General features: G+C 38.5%; 3 protein-coding genes across 3 annotated transcripts; 1 reads left to right on the top strand and 2 right to left on the bottom strand.

The window, feature by feature from the left end:
- Positions 1-169: 169 nt before the first annotated feature.
- On the bottom strand, positions 170-2,546 carry LOC124631321 (dynein axonemal intermediate chain 4). The gene has a single exon (XM_047165660.1). It carries the CDS (start codon positions 2,426-2,428, stop codon positions 275-277), a length of 2,154 nt encoding a protein of 717 aa, XP_047021616.1. The 5' UTR covers positions 2,429-2,546; the 3' UTR covers positions 170-274.
- A 9,613-nt stretch (positions 2,547-12,159) lies between these two features.
- LOC124631450 lies at positions 12,160-17,827 on the top strand. The gene is made up of 5 exons (XM_047165849.1): positions 12,160-12,327; positions 12,413-12,498; positions 12,579-13,130; positions 15,566-15,786; positions 17,115-17,827. Exons 3-5 carry the CDS (start codon positions 12,690-12,692, stop codon positions 17,584-17,586), a joined length of 1,134 nt encoding a protein of 377 aa, XP_047021805.1. The 5' UTR covers positions 12,160-12,327; positions 12,413-12,498; positions 12,579-12,689; the 3' UTR covers positions 17,587-17,827.
- LOC124631451 (THO complex subunit 6) lies at positions 17,820-19,945 on the bottom strand. Its single transcript, XM_047165850.1, has 4 exons — positions 19,708-19,945; positions 19,166-19,558; positions 18,717-18,879; positions 17,820-18,219 (listed from the first exon to the last, which is right to left on the bottom strand). The coding sequence occupies exons 1-4, from the start codon at positions 19,809-19,811 to the stop codon at positions 17,899-17,901; spliced, it is 981 nt and encodes a 326-aa protein (XP_047021806.1). The 5' UTR covers positions 19,812-19,945; the 3' UTR covers positions 17,820-17,898.
- Between the last annotated feature and the right edge of the window lie 118 nt (positions 19,946-20,063).

The following is a 20,063-nucleotide window of genomic DNA, read 5'->3' as shown; positions in this document are numbered from 1 at the left end:
ATCCAGTGAAGTAAAAGTAGGTACTCTAATATTTTGATAAGCTTTTTTATTCGATTAATAACTAATTTTAAATCTAATAGCTAATTAACAAAGATAGTCAAGACAGTCTTATTATATTATACCCAACAATGGTCGGTCCCAATCATTAAGTCAAAGATTGTTCATAAAACTAAAACTTAATATAAGGATAACCAATTTATAAAAACCAGAGGGCAAGTTACATAATTGTGCTTTTTATCGGTGATTAATTAGACATGCCCGAAAGATTCAGCAGTTACTTGTCTGACTTAGACTTAAGTTCCTTGGATCTCATAAGCTTATCAAGTTGCTTTATCATATGCGGTCTGGTGCATAGAGCTTTCCTTATTGCTTCGTCTAACATTTTGGTCTGATTGTACGGCGGGATCGGCGTGTCTTCCAAGTGGAAGGTGTGCAGCCTGCCCAGCGTGTCTCCCACGAACACGTTGTGACCAGACGCTTCAAACTGAACGTACGTCAACGTCACATTACCAGGGAACGTGTACTCCGCACACGGCATATGAATTTTACGTCGAAGATCCCAAACTGACAACGCCTGGCCACTCGCTGAAATCAGGATCGTTGCATTTATAGGACAAAAAGTTATTCCGGTCACTGCGCTTTGACAATTCAACGTCATTATAGAATCTTCCAACCCTTCAAGCCAGAGGCGAATCGCATTGTCTGCGCCACAGGAGGCTAACAATTCATTCATGAAAGGTGACATACAGATGTCGTTGACTGGTCCTTCGTGAGCACGAAACACGTCCATATGTTGGTTCAGATAGTGAGTAGAACATTTGTGTATGCAGCCTTCGTCAGTGCCGACCAGGTAGCAGTGATCTATCGTCGGATGCCATATCATGCACAACACAGCGGGGTACCGAGTGATAGGGACGTCGACCTTTAAGCATGTCTTGGTTGTTACTAGACCCCTCACATTTCCCTCGACTGCACTGATTCGCATCATGGGTGCACTGACGAATTTGTAAGTTTTCGTGGTATGCAGTTTACGGATCCTCCCGTCCTGGCATGTTATCATTACGTACTCATTGTCATTTTCTAGGTAGCGCCAAGTTACTACCCAAATCGGCTCGAAACAAGGGTTTGTGTCACGTTTGCTGCTAGCTATGATTTTTTTTGTGTACGACTGAATATCTATTATTATCACATCACCGTTACTGAACCCACAAGCTAGCCAGCTAGGATTCTTTGTAGAGAAACTTACGGAGGTGACCGACACATCGAAAGTGTAAAGTCTTTCGGGCTTGCATGGATTCTTGAAACACCAAACACTGACCATTCCTTGACATTCATCGGCGTAAGCAAACTTTCCATGAGATATTGCGCATATGTGCGGATACTTAGGATTAAAAGCTATGCTCGAAATAGGTTTGTTATAGGTTTCCTCGCATTCGTAAGTCCACAAAGCGCGAAGTGTGTAAACATATACTAAGTCTAATGACAGTGGATCCATACTGATGAGTCCTCGAAATCTTTTCTGAGAAGTTCCATATTTTAAGGATGCCAATACTCGATCTGTCAGCAGCACCGCATCTAAATATTGCGGAATCTGTGAAATTTCCAGGAAAGTTTTCCCTGGCGTTGTATCGACTTCTTGAACTTTTTTCTTTTTCTGCCGTAACAAGTGAGGTGCAGCGGATTGGTACATCACCATCTCATCCCTTTCTTCGTGCTCTTCCTGGGTAACGGCAATTTTCGCATAAGTATCGTACATGTCCCACACGGAGGCAAATACTAATGCGTTCTTCTTTTGCGGTCTCATAGCAAGAGTATGTCTGGTCTGCGTAATAGTTTCTTTTGTTTGAGTTGATTGACAAAGCTTTTTTCTGTTTTTCCCTTTTCCAGTCGTAATGTACTCATAACGTACATTTTCTTCTTCAACTGCTTTCCCTTCGGAAGTATCTTTGTCGCAACATATACTCGGTATCGAAAATAAGAAAATGGTTTCAGTTTCCTTAAGTGTGATGGTTATTTCTGACGGATAGGACGATAGCTCGCTCATTTTAGAAAAAATATATGCGGATGGCGCTTTAGAGAGCTCGGCGTTCTCAGACACTAATCCCTCCTCAGTGTCGAGTGTGTGATCGATTTTTATGTCGTCAAGGTTGATAGTGGTGGCATAAACCGTCCAGCCGCATGTCATGGATTTTGATCGAAGACCTGTTTCGCTTTTGGAATAACATTTGTATACATACGCAGCGTGTGTGGACGTTTCTTCCATGGTGGAGAACGCTGGGTCGTTGATATCTTCCGGGGTGAGATCCTCGCCGTTGACCATCACTCGGTACACCAGCCGCTTGGACAACGCTTGTGGAGCGAGCTTCACATTCTTTGTAGTTTGGGAGAGCATGCTGTGAGATGAAGGATTTGCTGCTGGAGCAATCATTGTTGAAATATAAGTACCTATATACTCGAAAACGAATTGTAGTTGCAAAGATATATTAGTGTTCGTTAAAATCTTATTCTAATACTTAATTTGACAAATGATGCCACATTAGCAACAATACCGATTACGAGTAAATTTTAAAAATCGAAAATGGAGCATATGTTTTTTCTAAGGGTTTGGGCGCTGGACTGGACGCAGGCCCCATCAACCTTTTTAAAAACAATATAAGGGTATATATTGAGGAGAAGTCATAGTAAGTAGGAAGCAAAAATTATAATTTTGGTATGGATTGTACAATGCTTCAGCTACTTCTTTACAGTTTTCGAAATTAAAATTCTAATAGGACACGTGTAATTGGGTAGTAAAGGTAGAATTCTAAAGTACCTAACTAATCTGAATGGATCTGATCGGATGCAGCTAAGTTGGCAATAATGTTTGACATGGAGTCACTACATAACATAATATGTCAACTCCTCAGCCCAATTATTTGGGCAACATAATATTACCCCATGATGATTCCCATACACTGGTTGTTAGAATATCAGGCTTCTGCAACGACTGTAGATATGTGGGCCTAAATGACTCAGATTCCTTTACTCAACAAACAGATTTAACTTTCTAAAGTTGTAAAGATGTTACCTTTACCCTATATACCTACTTATGTATTTACCTCGAGACGGCAATAAGCATACGTTACTACGTATGTACGCTACTACCTACGATATGGGTTCTGCAGACCATATCGCACGCTTCTCCGTTGCGCTTTGCTGAGCGTGATTCCGCAGTTGGCTTCACCCCACCGCACACCGGCTTCGTACTCTACAGTCTAGGCTCAAGTTCACTGAAAACTTAAACGTCCGTTTGTATTAAAACAACTGTTTATTTTGACAAGTTTTTACACTTTGTATGCCTAAAATTTTCAAGCGTTGCCCTTGATTTTTTAGGGTTTACATCACCAGATCCTGACCTGATGACTATGGGACCACCTGGGAAGTATGTAAAAAAAAAGATCAGTCCATGCATCTTTAAGTAACCGGTGAACATACGTAAAAAAAATCCCGTCGTATTGAGAACCTCCTCCTTTTAGGAAAGTTGGTTGAAAATTGAACGTAAATAGTTGTTTGTGTTGTCGGTGAATTTGGGCCCCTCCGGTCTTAGTTTTGTTGTCATATGTCATTATTTTAATTTTAATAGCAACAACAGTAACTTGGTGTGTTACTATGCTTGCCACTGTAACTGGAATTGGTGAGCTTCCTATGAGATTATGGTCGTTTTTTGAACCCGTTGAGGTTGGGTTGTTGTTTTTATTGATCAATAAGGTCTTTGTCTTGTCACATGTTTTTCTTTTCTTTAGGAACATGAGATAATTATCAATATATCCCAGTATGTACCATGTAGATAGACCTATTCTAAACGATCAAAATGTAGTTCTAACAAAGACAATGCAAATTATCAATCGTCATCCCAAACAATAAACAAAAACAAAGGCCCACAATCCAAAGCTTAGTCATTCGCAAATTAAACGGTCGCTCCATATCAGGAGGCCCTACATTCAGATACAAAGTTTATCCACCCCGCGACGCTACCGGCGCAGGCGCAACCAAGCGTGACGGTGGCCAGCTCGCAGACAGCATTAGTGTCGTGGGCGCGTGCGCGGGAACACCTGGCCAAGGAGTCCCCTATAGTTCCCACTTCCCACTACAGTACCACCTGCCGCGAAGCCGCCATGAAGAGAATCTTCCACAAACTCAGAGAGAGTAAGTAGCTACGCTTATGTAACACTAATGTTTGTTATCCAACGCTGTGATATAATTGTTACATGTTAATTGATGCTGGTCAAGTAGATGAACACTGTTTCGGCGGATTCGAATGTTTTCTTTTGTTTGAAGTGATTATGCACCTTTCTTGTTTAGTAATACTGTCTGTAACTTCTCCTTTAGTTTGTTTTTTATTGAATCTCAAAACCGTTGTTCTATCAGAACACCATTGCTCTATACGTATACTTATCAAAGTCCATCCTTTTTAATTTTATTGTGCAAAATGCTGGGAATACACGCATATTTTCATCGTGTACTGTAGAACATGAGTGGCCGCCATGTAGCGCGTAAATTAATCGCCTTCATGACTAGCTCCAGTCGCTCCCATCATCGGAAACAAAAGCACTACAAAGCTAAAGAGCAACATGGTATGCTATCAGATACTAGAGTCAAGTTAATTTCTACCCGCCGCCGCCGCCCGCGCCGCGCCGCCTACATTTCGTCGGCGCGCTGTGCCGATGAGAGCATGCGTGCGCGTGCGTCCCTCGATACACGCTGTATCGGTAATTGCATCTCCTTTTAAGAATGTAATAATAAAACTGACCAGGCGACCCGTGGCATATGGATATCTAGAGCATGCACGATTGTGATGTACATCGTAGACACTAGTTCTTTCAGCTAATTGATTTTAATGGCGATCTCATTCTTTATTGTACGTCTTATTATTTTGAAAGCGTGTAATGACTACACTTAAAAGTAATTGTTTTTGGTTGAAATCTGCGAGTAATTTTAACGTTTTGCACACGAAAATGCAAAAATGTTGAACATATTTCACGAAAGTAGGTGAGATCGTGCCGCAGAGCGAGCAACGAATGCAATTTCGAGATTGTTTCGCTGGGCCGTCACCGTGACAGGACGAGTGTCCACAGGCGGCGCGGGCGCGGGCAGGCCGCGGGTCGAGAGGTCGTGCGCGCAGACGCGCTCCGCCCCCCTAATTGCCGCGCCCCACGCAAATAAATAATTTTTATCCACTGCGTCGAGATCACGCTCCTTCTTGACCTTAAATTATTGTACGTAAAGCTCTTTTTTCTGAATTTTAATCGGTTTCCCGAATGCCAGTGAGGCTGGAATTCCATGTAGATGCCGAAAAGCAGCCGAGCGATGATCGCGCTTTTATGATACCATCGCTACGTCGAATTGTTAATGATACGTTTCAAACTGGCTATAGACGTAATAATTAAACGTTTTGCGACGCAAGTATCGTGTAATCTACGGTTACAGACAATATTATAAACAGCTTTTAACTATTCTCGATTGCCTATAATAAGTTGAGACAAATCCGAGGCTGTGTTTAGGCGTTGTAAAACAAATGATATCATAAACGAATCATAGGGCATTGTCCGAGCTGGTCGTCCACTTAACGTCAGTCCAAACAAATTGCAATCCTTGTTAAGATAAATTATGCGAGATTTTGTAATCCGAGTAGAATAGGAATGTGGCCAGTGAACTAGATAGAATTGGAAGCGACAGGCCCTTCCTTGACCATGTCACGTCAATGGGATACCTGAGGTACGCTAGCGATATCGCGGAACTGCGTCCACCGACCTGTTTACCATATGTCACTTGATTACCACTTTCCTTGAGTTTTACGTAACTTGAAACTGATTTTTTCCACGTCATTGTGTTGACTATTTAGCCATCACGTTAGGAAAGAAGTGAGAATGAAATGAGTTTGCTAAAGAGGTAGACTTCATATCTGTTCGTCTAGCTTGGTGATGTTAACGTTCCGATCAATTGGAAATTATGCTGATGGTTACATTGTTGCATAGGTAACTGTTTCTTGCACATTGATGATCTTCCTTTAGGTACTTTCCCAAAAAAACTGCAAAGATATGTTGGTTTGCTACGTCCAGAAAAGATATGATAGATCGTCCAGATCGAGTCCAGATAAGATATGATAAGATATACTGAAGATCAATTAGGGGACAATACGAGTATACGTTATGTTTAAATATACCTACTTACTTATTCTACAGTCAGTATATTTTACGGATGTAGAGGAACAAGCTAAAAAACCATCTTCACATCACTAAGTAGGAACGGATTAGTGAAGAATGTCGACTAGACCAGTCCGCAGCGTTTTGCGTAATACGCAAATGACCATAAATTGTGATGCACTTACTTGCACAGAGATGGTAATGCACGTAATAAAGGATACGAACAATTGCGTGTCCATTTTGTAAAGATGTCAACACCATCGGTAGCGGTCGCGCCGGGTGGCCGGGACGAATCGCGCAGCCTCTTCTTATGATTACCTATTCGATACAGTCATACCATGTTTTGCGACATTAGGAAAGCGTTCCACTAACCTCTACGGATTTCGCTTTCTATTGTCCGTAAATTCACCATTATTTGGCGACTCCTAATATTGACAGACAAAAGTGCCACTTTCTTCAGCGAAAAAACCCGTTTGGTCGCGACTAAATAAATATGAGATAAGTAGCTTTACCGGATTGAATTTGTTTGAACATAATGCTGTTATAATTTAGAACCAGTTAAGTATGTTCTTAGATAAAATCGAAGTCCTGTTGAATAGAATTTAAGAGCCTTTTAAAAGTGAATCGATTTTCCGCTACATTCGCGTCCACATTTTTGCCGCGTATATGGAGGAATATCTAGGAATACATGCAGTCATTACGGGATGCACTGTGATGCACACAATGCATGATTCGTGCAGGTGTGCATCGTATGCGCCGGGAAGCGGCGTTCGAGGAAACTGTGGTTACAGAAAACCTACTCGGTACAAAGATGTCAGATGAGATACTGGGTAGCCCTAGTTAAGAGAAAAAAATAAATCATCTCAAAAAATATTTTTTGACTCCTTAAAATGGTAGCCCATAATATTTTTTTTCAGTCATTCGATTTAAACGAGTGAAGATATTTTTGAAATTGTTATGGACCTTCTATACTTGACTACCACATAGCTATGTGGGCTCGGGACGCAGAATGTGCCTGCGCAGCAATTTTGCCTTTTCGCCGATTGTGGCGTGCAATGCGAGGAGGAGGTGCATAGGGGAAGTAGAGTTCGCAAAGCAACACGTGATTTCTAGCTATGTCTGGAATAAATCAGAAAATTAAAGTTATAATACCTGTTCAAAAATTTTTGTTGCAAAATATTTCGTCTTAAAGTTGATGGTAAAGATAGCTTCTTTATTCTTATCTTATATTATATATCTATCCTTTAATTCATAATTAATCAATAACCAATATCATTCTTCAAAAACAGACAAATCCATCCGTAAAAAAATAATTTTAATTCAGTTACATAAACGCGCGAAATGACGTTTCAATTGATAAATAAGCGAGATGTATCCGCAAAACATTATAAATAGCGAGACGTAAAAGTTACGTCTTCCGATTAGCTAAATAAACATTAATATTACTTAAGGTTATAATAATATTGATTACATAAGTATAAAATTTAAAAATCTTTATAGTATTTTTGTTAATTTAAATTTTACTTTCACTGTTTACAGAATTTTAAGTTGGCAATACTTTCGTGTTGTGTTCGATGCGAGCGCGCGTTCCCACGGCGCAATTATCGGTTGCCTGCACTTAGGCTTAATTCCCTCCTGCCCTCCTACTGGCTCTCCAATGATCCCTCATTGACGCATTCACGAATTTTAGTCACGGACTCGAATATGCGTTTGAAACATTTCGCGGCGAAGAAAATTTAGGATTGATCTTTCAAACAGTTGTAACTATATGACAATTTATTTTCTACATCATTTTATTTGGAGTGAGATAGTTTGATTACAATCATATTTATCTCTTTTGTGTAGGCCGTCAATTTTTTTTATGGCACCATAGAGATTGGGCGTCGATGGTAATGGCTTACTAAGTTGATAATAATTCAAGTTTTACTACGAAAACATCAGCCATTATGCTTAAATATCAAGCAGTAATCGTTAAAAATTAGCTGTCACAAATGATCACAGTTAGCGGATACATCTAAGAATCTAAGCACATGTTAGGTGGCCATAAACTTAAATCAAATTATCAAAACTTAGCACCTTGAAATATAAGCTTATTGAAGCAGATTTTAGTACGATAACGTTAGTATTAAGTATGAAGTTTATCATCTTAGAGTGTAGGCGTTCCTAAAAAATATTTCGTGGATGAACATAATGACTTACAGATAATGATCTTCATAATAACACGTTTCAACCAATAGCTAGTTTATATTGTAGTTTATATGTGAATTTTATATTATCGAACATCTATAATTTCTTTTGGAATAAGTAATTTAGATAGGCGATACCTTTACGAGACATAACTGTAGAAATTAATGTTGGCTTATATGGCAACATTAAAAAAGAAATATGTCAACATAAAATTCGGACTACTAAAGGTTTTAGTGATAAATTCGCAAAATCAATAAAAATCACATTAACGATAATGGATTTTTATTGATTGTTCAAGAAAGTACGGATTTTATTTATGCGCATTACGAAATTGCCAAATTATAAACAAAAAGCTTTACGACGATTTTTAAAATTGTCAGGATCCGATATATACATATTCATGGGTATTTTAATACATATTAAAAACGACAATAGGCTTATCATTAGAATTGACCATATTGCAGACATGACGGAAACTACTTTATTTTACTAAAGCAGTGTGTAAAAATGTTGCAAAAAACTTTTGGGCGATTAGGATAAAAGCTTATAAATTAAAAACAATGTAAAACAAAATATGTATGTAGGTACTTAAGGACCACGTCAAAAGCACTCAAAAGTTCTAGAATAACAATAACGTAACTATGGTAATGATGCGTGCACAATAAGATGACACTAAACACACATCATTATCATATTTTATAAATATCATTACAGTTTTCTTTTTACCGTTAAATAACGAACAAAAATCAATACTTATGTCTAGCACTTTTGTGTTAAGTGGTATAAGTATCCCGTATATTCTCAATAGCAACTAAATATGTAGTACATCATCGAAGTAGATCTAAGACAATTTAACCAACAAGATAGGTATGCAATGATATGCAGGAGTTCTGACAGTAGACGCGCATAACTCTCGCTTAAAAATGTGTGCTCAGGTTGCGACTCCAGCTGATTAAAAGCTCCAAGAAATAGATAATTACAGAACCGCCTTTAGCCTATAGTGTAGCCTAACCAAAGCTAAACCGTTTCATTTGCTAAATTGGCGCGTTATGTAATTTACTATTTATCGGTCATTAGATCAAACATGAGCTAATATCGGTGTACATTTAACAATTATAATTTATGACCAATTGCCTCGTTGGTCAAGCTGTCGCAAGCCCGGCTGCTGAGCACGAGGTCTCGGGTTCGATTCCCTCTCTGGTCGAGTCGGATTGCCCTCCCATCGGACTATGAGAGTGAAGGAATAGTAAGTGCACCTGTGTCTGCGCAAATGCATGTGCACTACCTATAATGTCCTGCTCATCTGGCTATCTCCTTACATGAGAACAGCCGCCGTAGCCGACAATCGGCTAGGAGGACATCATAATAAAATTATGAAGTTAGCTATTTTATTATGTAAGGTTAGGTAATACCAAAGTCAGCACAAACAAACATACATTGCAAGTTAAATAAAAGCTTGTAAATAAATAAAATAATAAATATACCAAAACAATATTAAATTGAAAATACAATAAAATTAAATATGTATTTAAAAATCCATAATTTGTTTTATGAGGGGCGCAGTCGCCGCGGGACGCCCGGCGGGGTGCGTGTGCGCACGTTTTCGGCAGTTGTCGTGATCTGCGCGGGATTGCCGGCATTCCTCCTCATTGTGGGGACACATTCCCTACATAGCGATATGCTCGTGATTTGGGCTTAAACGCATTGTCTTCAGTTTTCACGCCTTTTTAAGAACGATAAGAGTTATAAGGAAAAAATCGATGGCATACTTTTGGAATACCAATATGTGTTGGCGCATTTCACGAAGTTGTTCTTTCTTAATCAAGTTAATAAGTATTATCTGCATATAGGTAATAGACAGAAGCTTAGAATAACAGAAAAACTAAAACTAATTGTTTAATTTGTTACGTTAATTGCAATGTACCTACCTCTTAAAGTTTTAATGAACGTGTAAATAATCATATACAATTTATTTCTTTAAGTACTTATCATTATGCAAGTAAAATGCAACTATAGGGAGATAATTAAAACAAACCCCATTCATAGAATGCAAAAAAGCCGCATTTAAACTTCTTTGGAATCATATTCTTGCTAAACACCATTATTTCAATGTACTTAAACATCAAGTACTCTCCTATATTTTTAGCGCACCTTGCAGTATAATTACTATCTAGGCATTATAATTACTTAACTAATAATAAAATACCAATACGACTTGGGTGGCCAACAAAGTCGTTTTAATGAAACTAATTAATTTCAGTAATAACAGCAGACGCACACGACGACCTAAGAAACCATGGAAGGATTGTGTGAAAGTCGATATGGTTAGAAAAAGTAGGAGAAAATATCATAATCATCATCCTCCTGCCCTTATCCCAATTTTTGGGGTTGGCGCAGCACGTTTTCTCCTTCCATACTCTTCTATCTGCCGTCATTTAGGTAGGAGAAGAATGACCCCAAATAAAATTAAGATAAGGGCAGAAGGACGATGATGAACACGTTACACGAACCATGCCGTCTGTGCCCACCTCGGCGATTTTGCAAGGAATTGTATAATTACGTGCGTATTTCAAGTATGTAATAACGATTATTATGTGAGAGCGGTAAAGTAATATTGAGCGCAATAAAACCGTGAAATTGGCGTCGAAGTAACGTACAACACAGCGCGGTACAACATACAGCCTCTACAAATTGTCTCACTTTCCAATTTCGTGGAATGTAAAACGCATAAATGTTATAGCTGTCGCATTTATTTTATAGTGTTCGTAAATTAAGTAAGTAATAAAATTGTCACCATTCCGGGGTTAACGAAAATCGCCAACGACGCTGCCCACAAGCGTAGATATTATTAATTTTAAAATTTAAAGTGTCAATGAACCTTTTTCACTTAAGAACGTTGGAATACCAAACGTCTCCTAAACGTTTGAAAAGATTGTTTGACTTTGCCATTTATAATTTCTTCCTAACCAATCACTCTTGCCGTTTTGTAGAACTTTCCAGAAGAATGTGCAGCAAAAACGGAGAAAATACATGACAAAATATCTGTATCATCTAATGCGAATAAAAGTATATCTGCATTCGCCGCGGATTCGCGCTTGCAAATACATCGCGTGCATAGCTCATCTCAGAAATGCGGAATGATTTATTCGCATGCAGAAACGCACTTTACGTCCAACTCTTCATCAACACAAAAGCGTAAAAGCTGTTATATTTCAAAAGTAAAATTCTATCTAAAAGCAGACGGGAAAGCTCTAATTTATTGTCCAGTGTTTACGATTGTTACGTTACGGTCAGTTTAACAACGTTCAATTGTAAAGGAATCTCGTGTCCATTAAGGAAAAAACACAAATCGAGCACGAGACAAGATAACGAAACACAAACACAGGTGTTTATTCTGTACGCTTCGAAAAGCGTGAGAAGTGTTAAAACGCTCGCCCTCAGAACCTATTGTTTGACTCTTAGCACCTGACAATTAGTGGCTCGTTTCTGCCTGACTGCCGCATTTCTATAATTTCCCCGATTTTTTAAAAGTCAGATTGCAGGAGTAAAGACTGAAATATTGACGTATGCAAATAAATGTCTGACTGATGATGAGTGCCTCTGACCGAATGGTTGCGGCGGCTGCGAATCGTGTCCCGAGGCTAATTCGACGTCTTCCACTGCGCTCGCATGAGTGCGCCCACTTTGAACTGTGAGAATGTGCCGAGATTTTTTTAGAGGAGGGCGATGTCGATAGTGTATCAGTACGCTGCCAGTGTTGGGCGCGAAGCCGCGGACGGAGGGCGGCGCGCGCATCGGGATTTATGCGGAGCGCGAGCGCGCGAGACCTCGCACGGGAGCCGCCGGGTAGTCCGGGAGCGCAACCCCCGGGAGGGCATTGTGTAGCGCACTCGCCCACTTGCATTGTTATGACTGGGACTTGATTATTTATGCCCAATAATCCGCTCAGCTGACTATGGTATAAATCTCGTTATTAATAGTATCGGGTGAAGCATTAAGCACGGCCGATTGTGATTTTTAATCGTTTATTATTTAACTTGCAGAAATCACGTTTAAAGAATTACCGCCGCCGTATAGTGAACGAGTGAACGATTTTGATGGTAATGAGAATCAAGGATTGAACAATACGGTATGCTACTTTGAAACAAAACATGAACAATTTAATAACCGTGACTTACTGGTACAGTTAAAGTGACTTATAAATTCCAGAGTAACGCACCTCCAGCATGCGAAGTCTTAGACTTGCTCGCGAACTGCAAAATATCGTATCCATTAGATGACAATCCTGATACCAGTGTTGAGTACGCTGAAATTCAAGACATGGGTCTTTGGCACTCAACGCCTTTGGCCCATCGACATAAATCTAAGATATCGCTCACGTGGGTGCTTAAAGAAAATTTAGAAAATGCGAAGCTGACGAGTGATAAGTTTCAACCTGAAGATAGAATAAAAAATACATTAATAAAGCCAGAGGTGGACAAAAATTACAATCAAAAGTCGAATGAAATAGAACGCTACAGAAAGTGCAAGCCCAGAGATGTGAAAGATAGGGTCGTGGGCCGTAATGAGTATTACCATAATCTTAGGTTTAGGAATGCGTGTGAAGAGTTTGCAAACGTGCATGACACCTACTCAGACACTAGTGCTGGCACAGAAGAGTATGTGAGGAAGAAACACAGGCATCGGCATGGAAGAAAAAAGAGAAACCAAAGCCGAAAATTTGGATATGACATCCGAGATTTGGACAGCTTCCTTACCGAGGTGAGACAAAATATTTTTATTGATTCAAACACTTAAAAGGTTGTCCTCAAAGATAAGATCCTTTTATGGTTTAAGTAATAATGTATCACGTAACCCAATTTGATTTGCAAAAAGTCATTCATCATTTTGTGGCATTCGTTATTGCGGTATTAACGGATCTTTTTTACAAAAGAATTTAAATACACCTGTAAATCTCGATCATTATTCATTTCTTCGGCGTTATTATGACGTTACGATGTACATACGGTTTTTGTGCGTTACCACGGAGCATAAACCCGATTGTACAATGTAAGCCGCGAAATTGGCGCAAAATTGGACAACGCATAAATTACAAGTCATTTAAAAATTTCGATATCCTTTCCGAAGTTTTTAATATAAATTCGGACGAACAGTTTTGGACTGGCAGATTATGTGAAGCAATTTTATTTTTGTGGTATGTGTTCAGGATAATGGGCCTTAAGTGAATGTTTTTTAGGGTTGTTGTAATATGGGGTTACAAGATAATCTCGAGAGGAGAGGCCATTCATCAATTCGGTTTATTTAAAACAACAATATATCTTTGTAGGGGTTAAACGCTACGGTGTTAATTGCGCCAGTTCGACGGGACGGCAATACAATATATCACGAGAGACGTTTAAAAATCGACTTACGAGGTCACGATAATTTGTAATTGACCTTTGTTGTACATGGTATTAAACCTCTTTGAGAAATTATTACCTGTATCGTACAGACAAAATAATAACTATAGGCAATTAATAATTAATAGGTGCACCTAGGTCCACGTTTCGTTTGCTGTGTGATAAATATACGACATTTTACATATTAATAAATTATTTACTGCATCTGTCAAATTCCTAAAATGGAATTTTAATGCAAATTGAATGCATTTATTCAGCTCATCGACCAAATAATCATTTAAAAAGATTGTCCGATTATTTTATTTATTGATAGAAAGCAAAATCTTTAAAAATTGATTTGACCATAGATGTGTGTTTAAGTGGATGATTTCAGGATTTGAAAAATATCATGAAAATCAATTGCAAATATTGATTTAGACTGCGATACAGGGATAGGCTGAGTAGATTGTTTTTTGGGCTTTTTATGTGTAGGCCGAAATCGGCCTGGACGTGTTATTCAATTATTAATCATGATGACATGGAATCATATATGACTCGACTGAATAATACAAATAAGAGATATTCAGTTTTCACAGCCCTCAAAAAGCCATATAACAGTCTGTAATTAAACACGACGCAATTTCGCTCACCGCGGAACTATGAAATAGCAAAACGTCGACTGCATAGTCTGCAAATTAAATAAGCTAAAAAACTAGTTCGCGCGTCTTCCTAGGAACTCTCGCGCATTATTAGGAATCTTCGCAGCTACCATCGGCAATGGTTAAATAGTTGCACAGCTTCTAAGGCCCGAGTATACAACGATAACATAACGTTTTAATTTAAAATATAAACAATAGTTAACTTTGAAAATTGAACTTGAAAATTCATAGTCATCATCATTTCCCGAGCCTTTTCCCAACTATGATAGGGTCGGCTTCCAATCTCATCGGATACATCTGAGTACTAGTGCTTTACAAGGAGCGATTGCTTATCAAACCTCAACCCAGTTACCCGGGCAATCCAATACCCCTTGGTACGACTGGTTGTTAGATTAACTGGCTTTTGACTACGACTGCCAAAGGTGTTCGATAATATTCGGGTCCTGCAGTTTAATGTGCCCTCCGAAACACAAAACTTGAAAATTCATAGTAAACTATTGTTTTAAGAAAACGTTTATGTAGTCGGCGTAATAGGGCCTAAGCTGTAGTCGCGAGAATTCCCGCGAATTCGCACGCCTTCTACCGTAAAGACGCTTCTGTTTCTGAGATAATGCTCGCAAGTAAACTAATAATAATATCGTCTGAGGGTTCGTGGACAAGCTTTGTAAGAAATAGTATTAAAAATCTAACTCAAATCTTTTTTGCAGATTATTTACTCATTCCCCCGCCCCGTAGTATATCGACGGTTCTATCTCATAAAAGTTGTCCTAAGCAAATTATTTCTAGCTTATGTAATGACTTAGATCTAAATGGTACGGGCTCTCGGTCTATAAGGCGCGAAATCTTTTAAATCCATACTTATAATAAAGAGGAAACATTTTCTTGTTTGTTTGTTTGTACAAAAGGCTCCAAAACACTGAAGCGATTTGGAATCTTTCTCACTGTAAGAGTAACACGCTATAATACCTATAATGTCCGGATACGGGAAGAATTTCCCCCAAGATGTGGGTGAAACTGTAGGAAAACATCTTGTTCCTTATGTCACAAAACCTCGTGTTTTTCCATAAAAAAATATAACCTTCCATAAAAACAAAATAACTGAAAAGTTAGATAAAAAAACATGCCTGTCACATGACCACGGGTTTTTTTCATTTTACAGGCTTCAATAGACCGTCCAGGAAACATCCCCGTCGTAATAGCCTACCCAAGTACCCTGTACCAAACGCAGAAGGATGTCCAACAAGAGCTGCCCTTACCACTGGGTACAGTCGTCAACGCAGTGTTTAAGAATGAACAGTGGCTGTATGCGCAGACGCCGCACGGAGATGAAGGCTATGTGCTGTATAGTGGATGCTTGCCGTTAGGAATATTGCCTAATAGGTGAGTGTGGAACTGTACCTACTATAGTATCAGTTTGAGGCAGCGACATGAATTAATAAATCAGCAAAGTGGCTCTGACGTCAGAGAGGTAGCAGAAAGGAACTGAACCACGACTATACTCGTAAATACATTGAGACGACTACAGTAAAAAATTAATTGCGCTTAAATGGTCCTCCACATTCCTTGGTATATCATAAGGACTATATCGCTGCGCGTAACTTGTGATAATCTAACAATAAAAAAAATATTGACACCATAGGCATGCGACTCTAGACTCCTCCATACGAATTAACAGTGACACAAGGTAATAGGCATGATGACAAATTTTTAAATTCCTTTGTATGATGTAGGTATATGTCTATTTTATATGAAAAATCATTAATTTTAAGAAAATGCGAAGTTTTTTTATCAAATAATTGCATTTTTCTCTGTCCACTTTGAATCCGACGCGAAAACGCTTGTCAGTGTCATGTCGTCACTTGTGACGTCACAACTGAAATTACAAGACGCAATTGTAAACAACGCTCGTGCAATAATTAAGTTTTTTGTGTTATTAAATATGAATTCGAAAGGGCATAGGTGTTGTGGGGTCCCCCAGTGTAAGAACACATCCAAAACAACTCCTGATGAGTTATTTGTGTACGTTCCTCACAATAAAAAAATACGAAACAAGTGGCTTAAACTTGCAAGGCGAGATTCAAAAGCAATATTGCCCAGGGTACAACTTTATTTTTGTGAAGATCACTTTGATGTAAGTTATTACATAGTTCTCTAGATTCTAGCATAGTTTATAATGTAAATAACTATTTCGAGGTTAGGTTTCATCTCTCATTGTTTTTTAATTAAACTAGTATACTTACATGGAAGTTTTAACATTTCTAAATTCAGCTGAACAAAAATCTTTATTTGATGCCAAAAACTTTCCCAGCATTATGATATCAATTTTAGGCAAATTAGCGCTGTTTGCCTTGATAAATCCGGGCTCCATAACTCGTGTTATAAACAATAAATTAATTAAAAACAAAGATCGCAGTGGAAGTTCACAATAACGAAATGTGACGTTCGCGCGCTTTCGCGCGAGTTGTTTTGAGAAATGACGTCACGAGCTCTGATTGGTGTTCAAGATATCATGGCGGATTGCCTTATTTCGTAATTTTATTTTATAAAAATACATATTAATCACATTATTAATAAAGAAAACAATGCGCGTTTTATATTCCAAGCTTCAAGTTTAATTTAATAAATATATTATTTTAATGATTTTTGATTACTGTCATCATGCCTATTTGTAGCATCAAAAAATAATCATGACCTTCCGTACTTTCCAGAACATCACCACAAAAGAAGACGCCATGTTGGGAAAGCAGTACGGATATCTACCCGCGTCCCTGCGGGAACCTCACTGACAACGAGAAGGAACAACTGCGTGGCCGAACGCGCTCCGAGTGCCGCTACCCTTCCCGAACAACACGACGCAAGCCCAAGAACTCGTGCGCAGAAAAAGACTTTGACACCCTATACTTAAAGACTAAATCAGTTTGCTCAAACATCGATAAGCTACACGAGAAAGAGAATAGGGATTATAAACATGTGAAAAGACAGACTTTGTTGGTAGTGAACAGTGATTACACAGGGAGTGTGTTGAATAAAACTTTGACAGTGCAGAAGGGAGATGTGGTTGTATTAGTGCAAGGAGGCGGAGTGGAAACAGACGTAGATGCCGAGTGGTTTTATGTGAAAAAGAAAGATGGAAGCCAGGGATTCATTCCTGCTGTTGTTGCAGGCCATGGCTATATTTAGAGGTTCTATACCCTGATAGAAACCGCTTTGTTCCTATGTTCTAACTTTTAAAAGTTTAAGGGAATAAAACTCAAAACTCTTTACAATAGAGTTCAAATTAGGTTTAATGCATTTGTAGTCGTGTAGTGTAGCAATACTGATGGTATTGCCATGTTGAACTGAATTGCATTGAAACTCATTTTTTGTACGCTTAATAGTTTGCTAGCAATAAAATTGTAAATAATAAAGTTTTGTTATATCATTCATTTATTTATTGTCTAAGAAAATATTAATTATATGTACTTATTACAGAAAATACTTAAGCTAACTTACCTATCGGAAGTGTAGTACCTGATCTCTATAGTTGAATGTGGTACATAGATCTATCTCAGGGCTAGATCCGGCAATGGCTAGGACTTTGTTAGGGCTTGTACTCAGTACCGCTGAGTACACTGTGGTTGCTGAGACTGGTAGTTCGACCTTGACTTCTCCAGAGTAACTGAGCTGGTAGAGGTGTTTGGCCGCTCCTGCCGCGAAGACACAGTCGTCGTGGAAAAATGATACGTGGATACCGTGGTCGGGAATGTCGAAGACTGTGACAGCATCCAGGGAACGGAGGTGCCATAGGGATAGGCGAGGGCCGCCGCCGCAAACCTGACATGAGATAAATTATATCAGTAGGTAGTAATAAAACACAAATACATTTAGACAACTCATATTTACTAATGTAATCAACGCTACATTGAGTATGTTTGTTTGTTACAATGTCACGCTAAAACGGCCTAACCGGTGATGATGAAAGGTGTCGAGATAGGTAGGATTCAAACCACATATCGATGGCTCCTAAGTATACTGAGTCAACTAAAAAATTTTGCGAATTTCACTTTTTTGTGTATTTACAATATTGTTATTGTTATTTGTGTTAATACACAAAAAAGTGCAATTCGCAAAATTTGTTAGTTGACTCAGTATACTTAGGAGCCGTCGATATATAGGAGAGCCACGAGAAAGATGTATGTCTTTCAAGTGGACAACTAACTGTAAGTGGATAGCTGATAATAGTTTTAACATTGACTGCCATTTCCAGGGACTTATGTTTAGGCTGCACAAAGCGCAAAAAGAATATTAATGCTAATAACATAAATACTTACAATCCAATCATCGCCCAGAGCAACAGAGCCCACCCACTTGCCGATGTCAGGACGGCTCACTTTGCTATTGGCATGGGGCTCCAGTTTGTTGTGGCTGCTGCATGTGCGCCTGTCCCATAACATTACTGTACCATCTTCACTGGCGGTTATTAGTTGCTGGTTCCTGTAATATTAATAAAGAACATATTGTAATTGTAACATGTTCGAACAAGGTAATTGAGAATTCTATGCTGTTAGCAAATATGTAGCTTAAACTAGTGGGTAAAGCACTTGCATATCAAGTATTAGTTTTAAATCCAGGTATGTACTTAAAGGATTTCTCTATGATCATGGACATGACAACATTAATTAATTTAGGTAGAAGTTACAAATCAAAAAGGATGATGATAATAAGCAAATAATGGGTTCATTATGTTTCATTTGTAACTTTTCATAAATAATATACTCACTTTCCATCAATAGAATGTATGAAATCACTATGTCCCTTCAACGTAGACAGCAATCTTCCATCTTCCATATTAAACACATAAACATTATTATCTCCACAGCCTGCATACAGCTTAGCCTCATCTCCCGACAACCATAGACTATTCACATCAGTCTGCTCCAGCGATGACGACTGGGAAGGCACCCTAATCACCCAAGAAGGTTTGCTAAGCTTAGAACTGGCCACATTCTTCCAGTCCCACCCAAAAATCTCATTTACTGTTCCAACAACTAAAAACTTTTCGGTAGTCGTCAGGCTGCATACTTGTCGCCCAGATTCTAGGGTGTGGATGTATTTCGGCTTATTGTAGTCAGAAGTAAGTAGCTCGACAACAGGATTTAGTATTCGATCCAAACTGTAAAAAAAAAATAAGATGTTGAACAGAAATACCATTTCTGGTAAGAAGTCTTAGTTGCTGATAATATTTACCAATCATCATCATCATGATAATATTTACCAATAAAATATATTAATTGTAATTGTGTTAATATGGAAAAAACTTACTCAAAAACAGCGATCTGACTGTAAATATTACCGGCAACTAAATATTTGCCGCAGGGCGACAATGTTTGTGAGAGAACAGTGTTGTATAGAATTTTGTCGAGCATTCTTGTTTTAGTATATTTACTGAAGCTATTAAAATAATGATACCAGGAACCAGGTTTAATTAAAACCTATGAATACAATTCAGTGTGTAAACAAACATAACCTCAAACGCTACCAAAGTGACAGAAAGAAAAGAACGCCATACTCAAAAATGACAGTGGCAATGTCATATCTTTTCCCATCGACTATCGATGCTCTAGAGGGGTTCCTGATTAATTATTTTGTTTGGTCTTTATTTTATCTTCTAGTTTAAT

This window comes from Helicoverpa zea, chromosome 6 (assembly GCF_022581195.2).
Source record: "Helicoverpa zea isolate HzStark_Cry1AcR chromosome 6, ilHelZeax1.1, whole genome shotgun sequence".
NCBI classification, from domain to species: Eukaryota; Metazoa; Arthropoda; class Insecta; order Lepidoptera; family Noctuidae; genus Helicoverpa; species Helicoverpa zea.
This window is presented reverse-complemented; position numbering and strand designations above follow the sequence as displayed.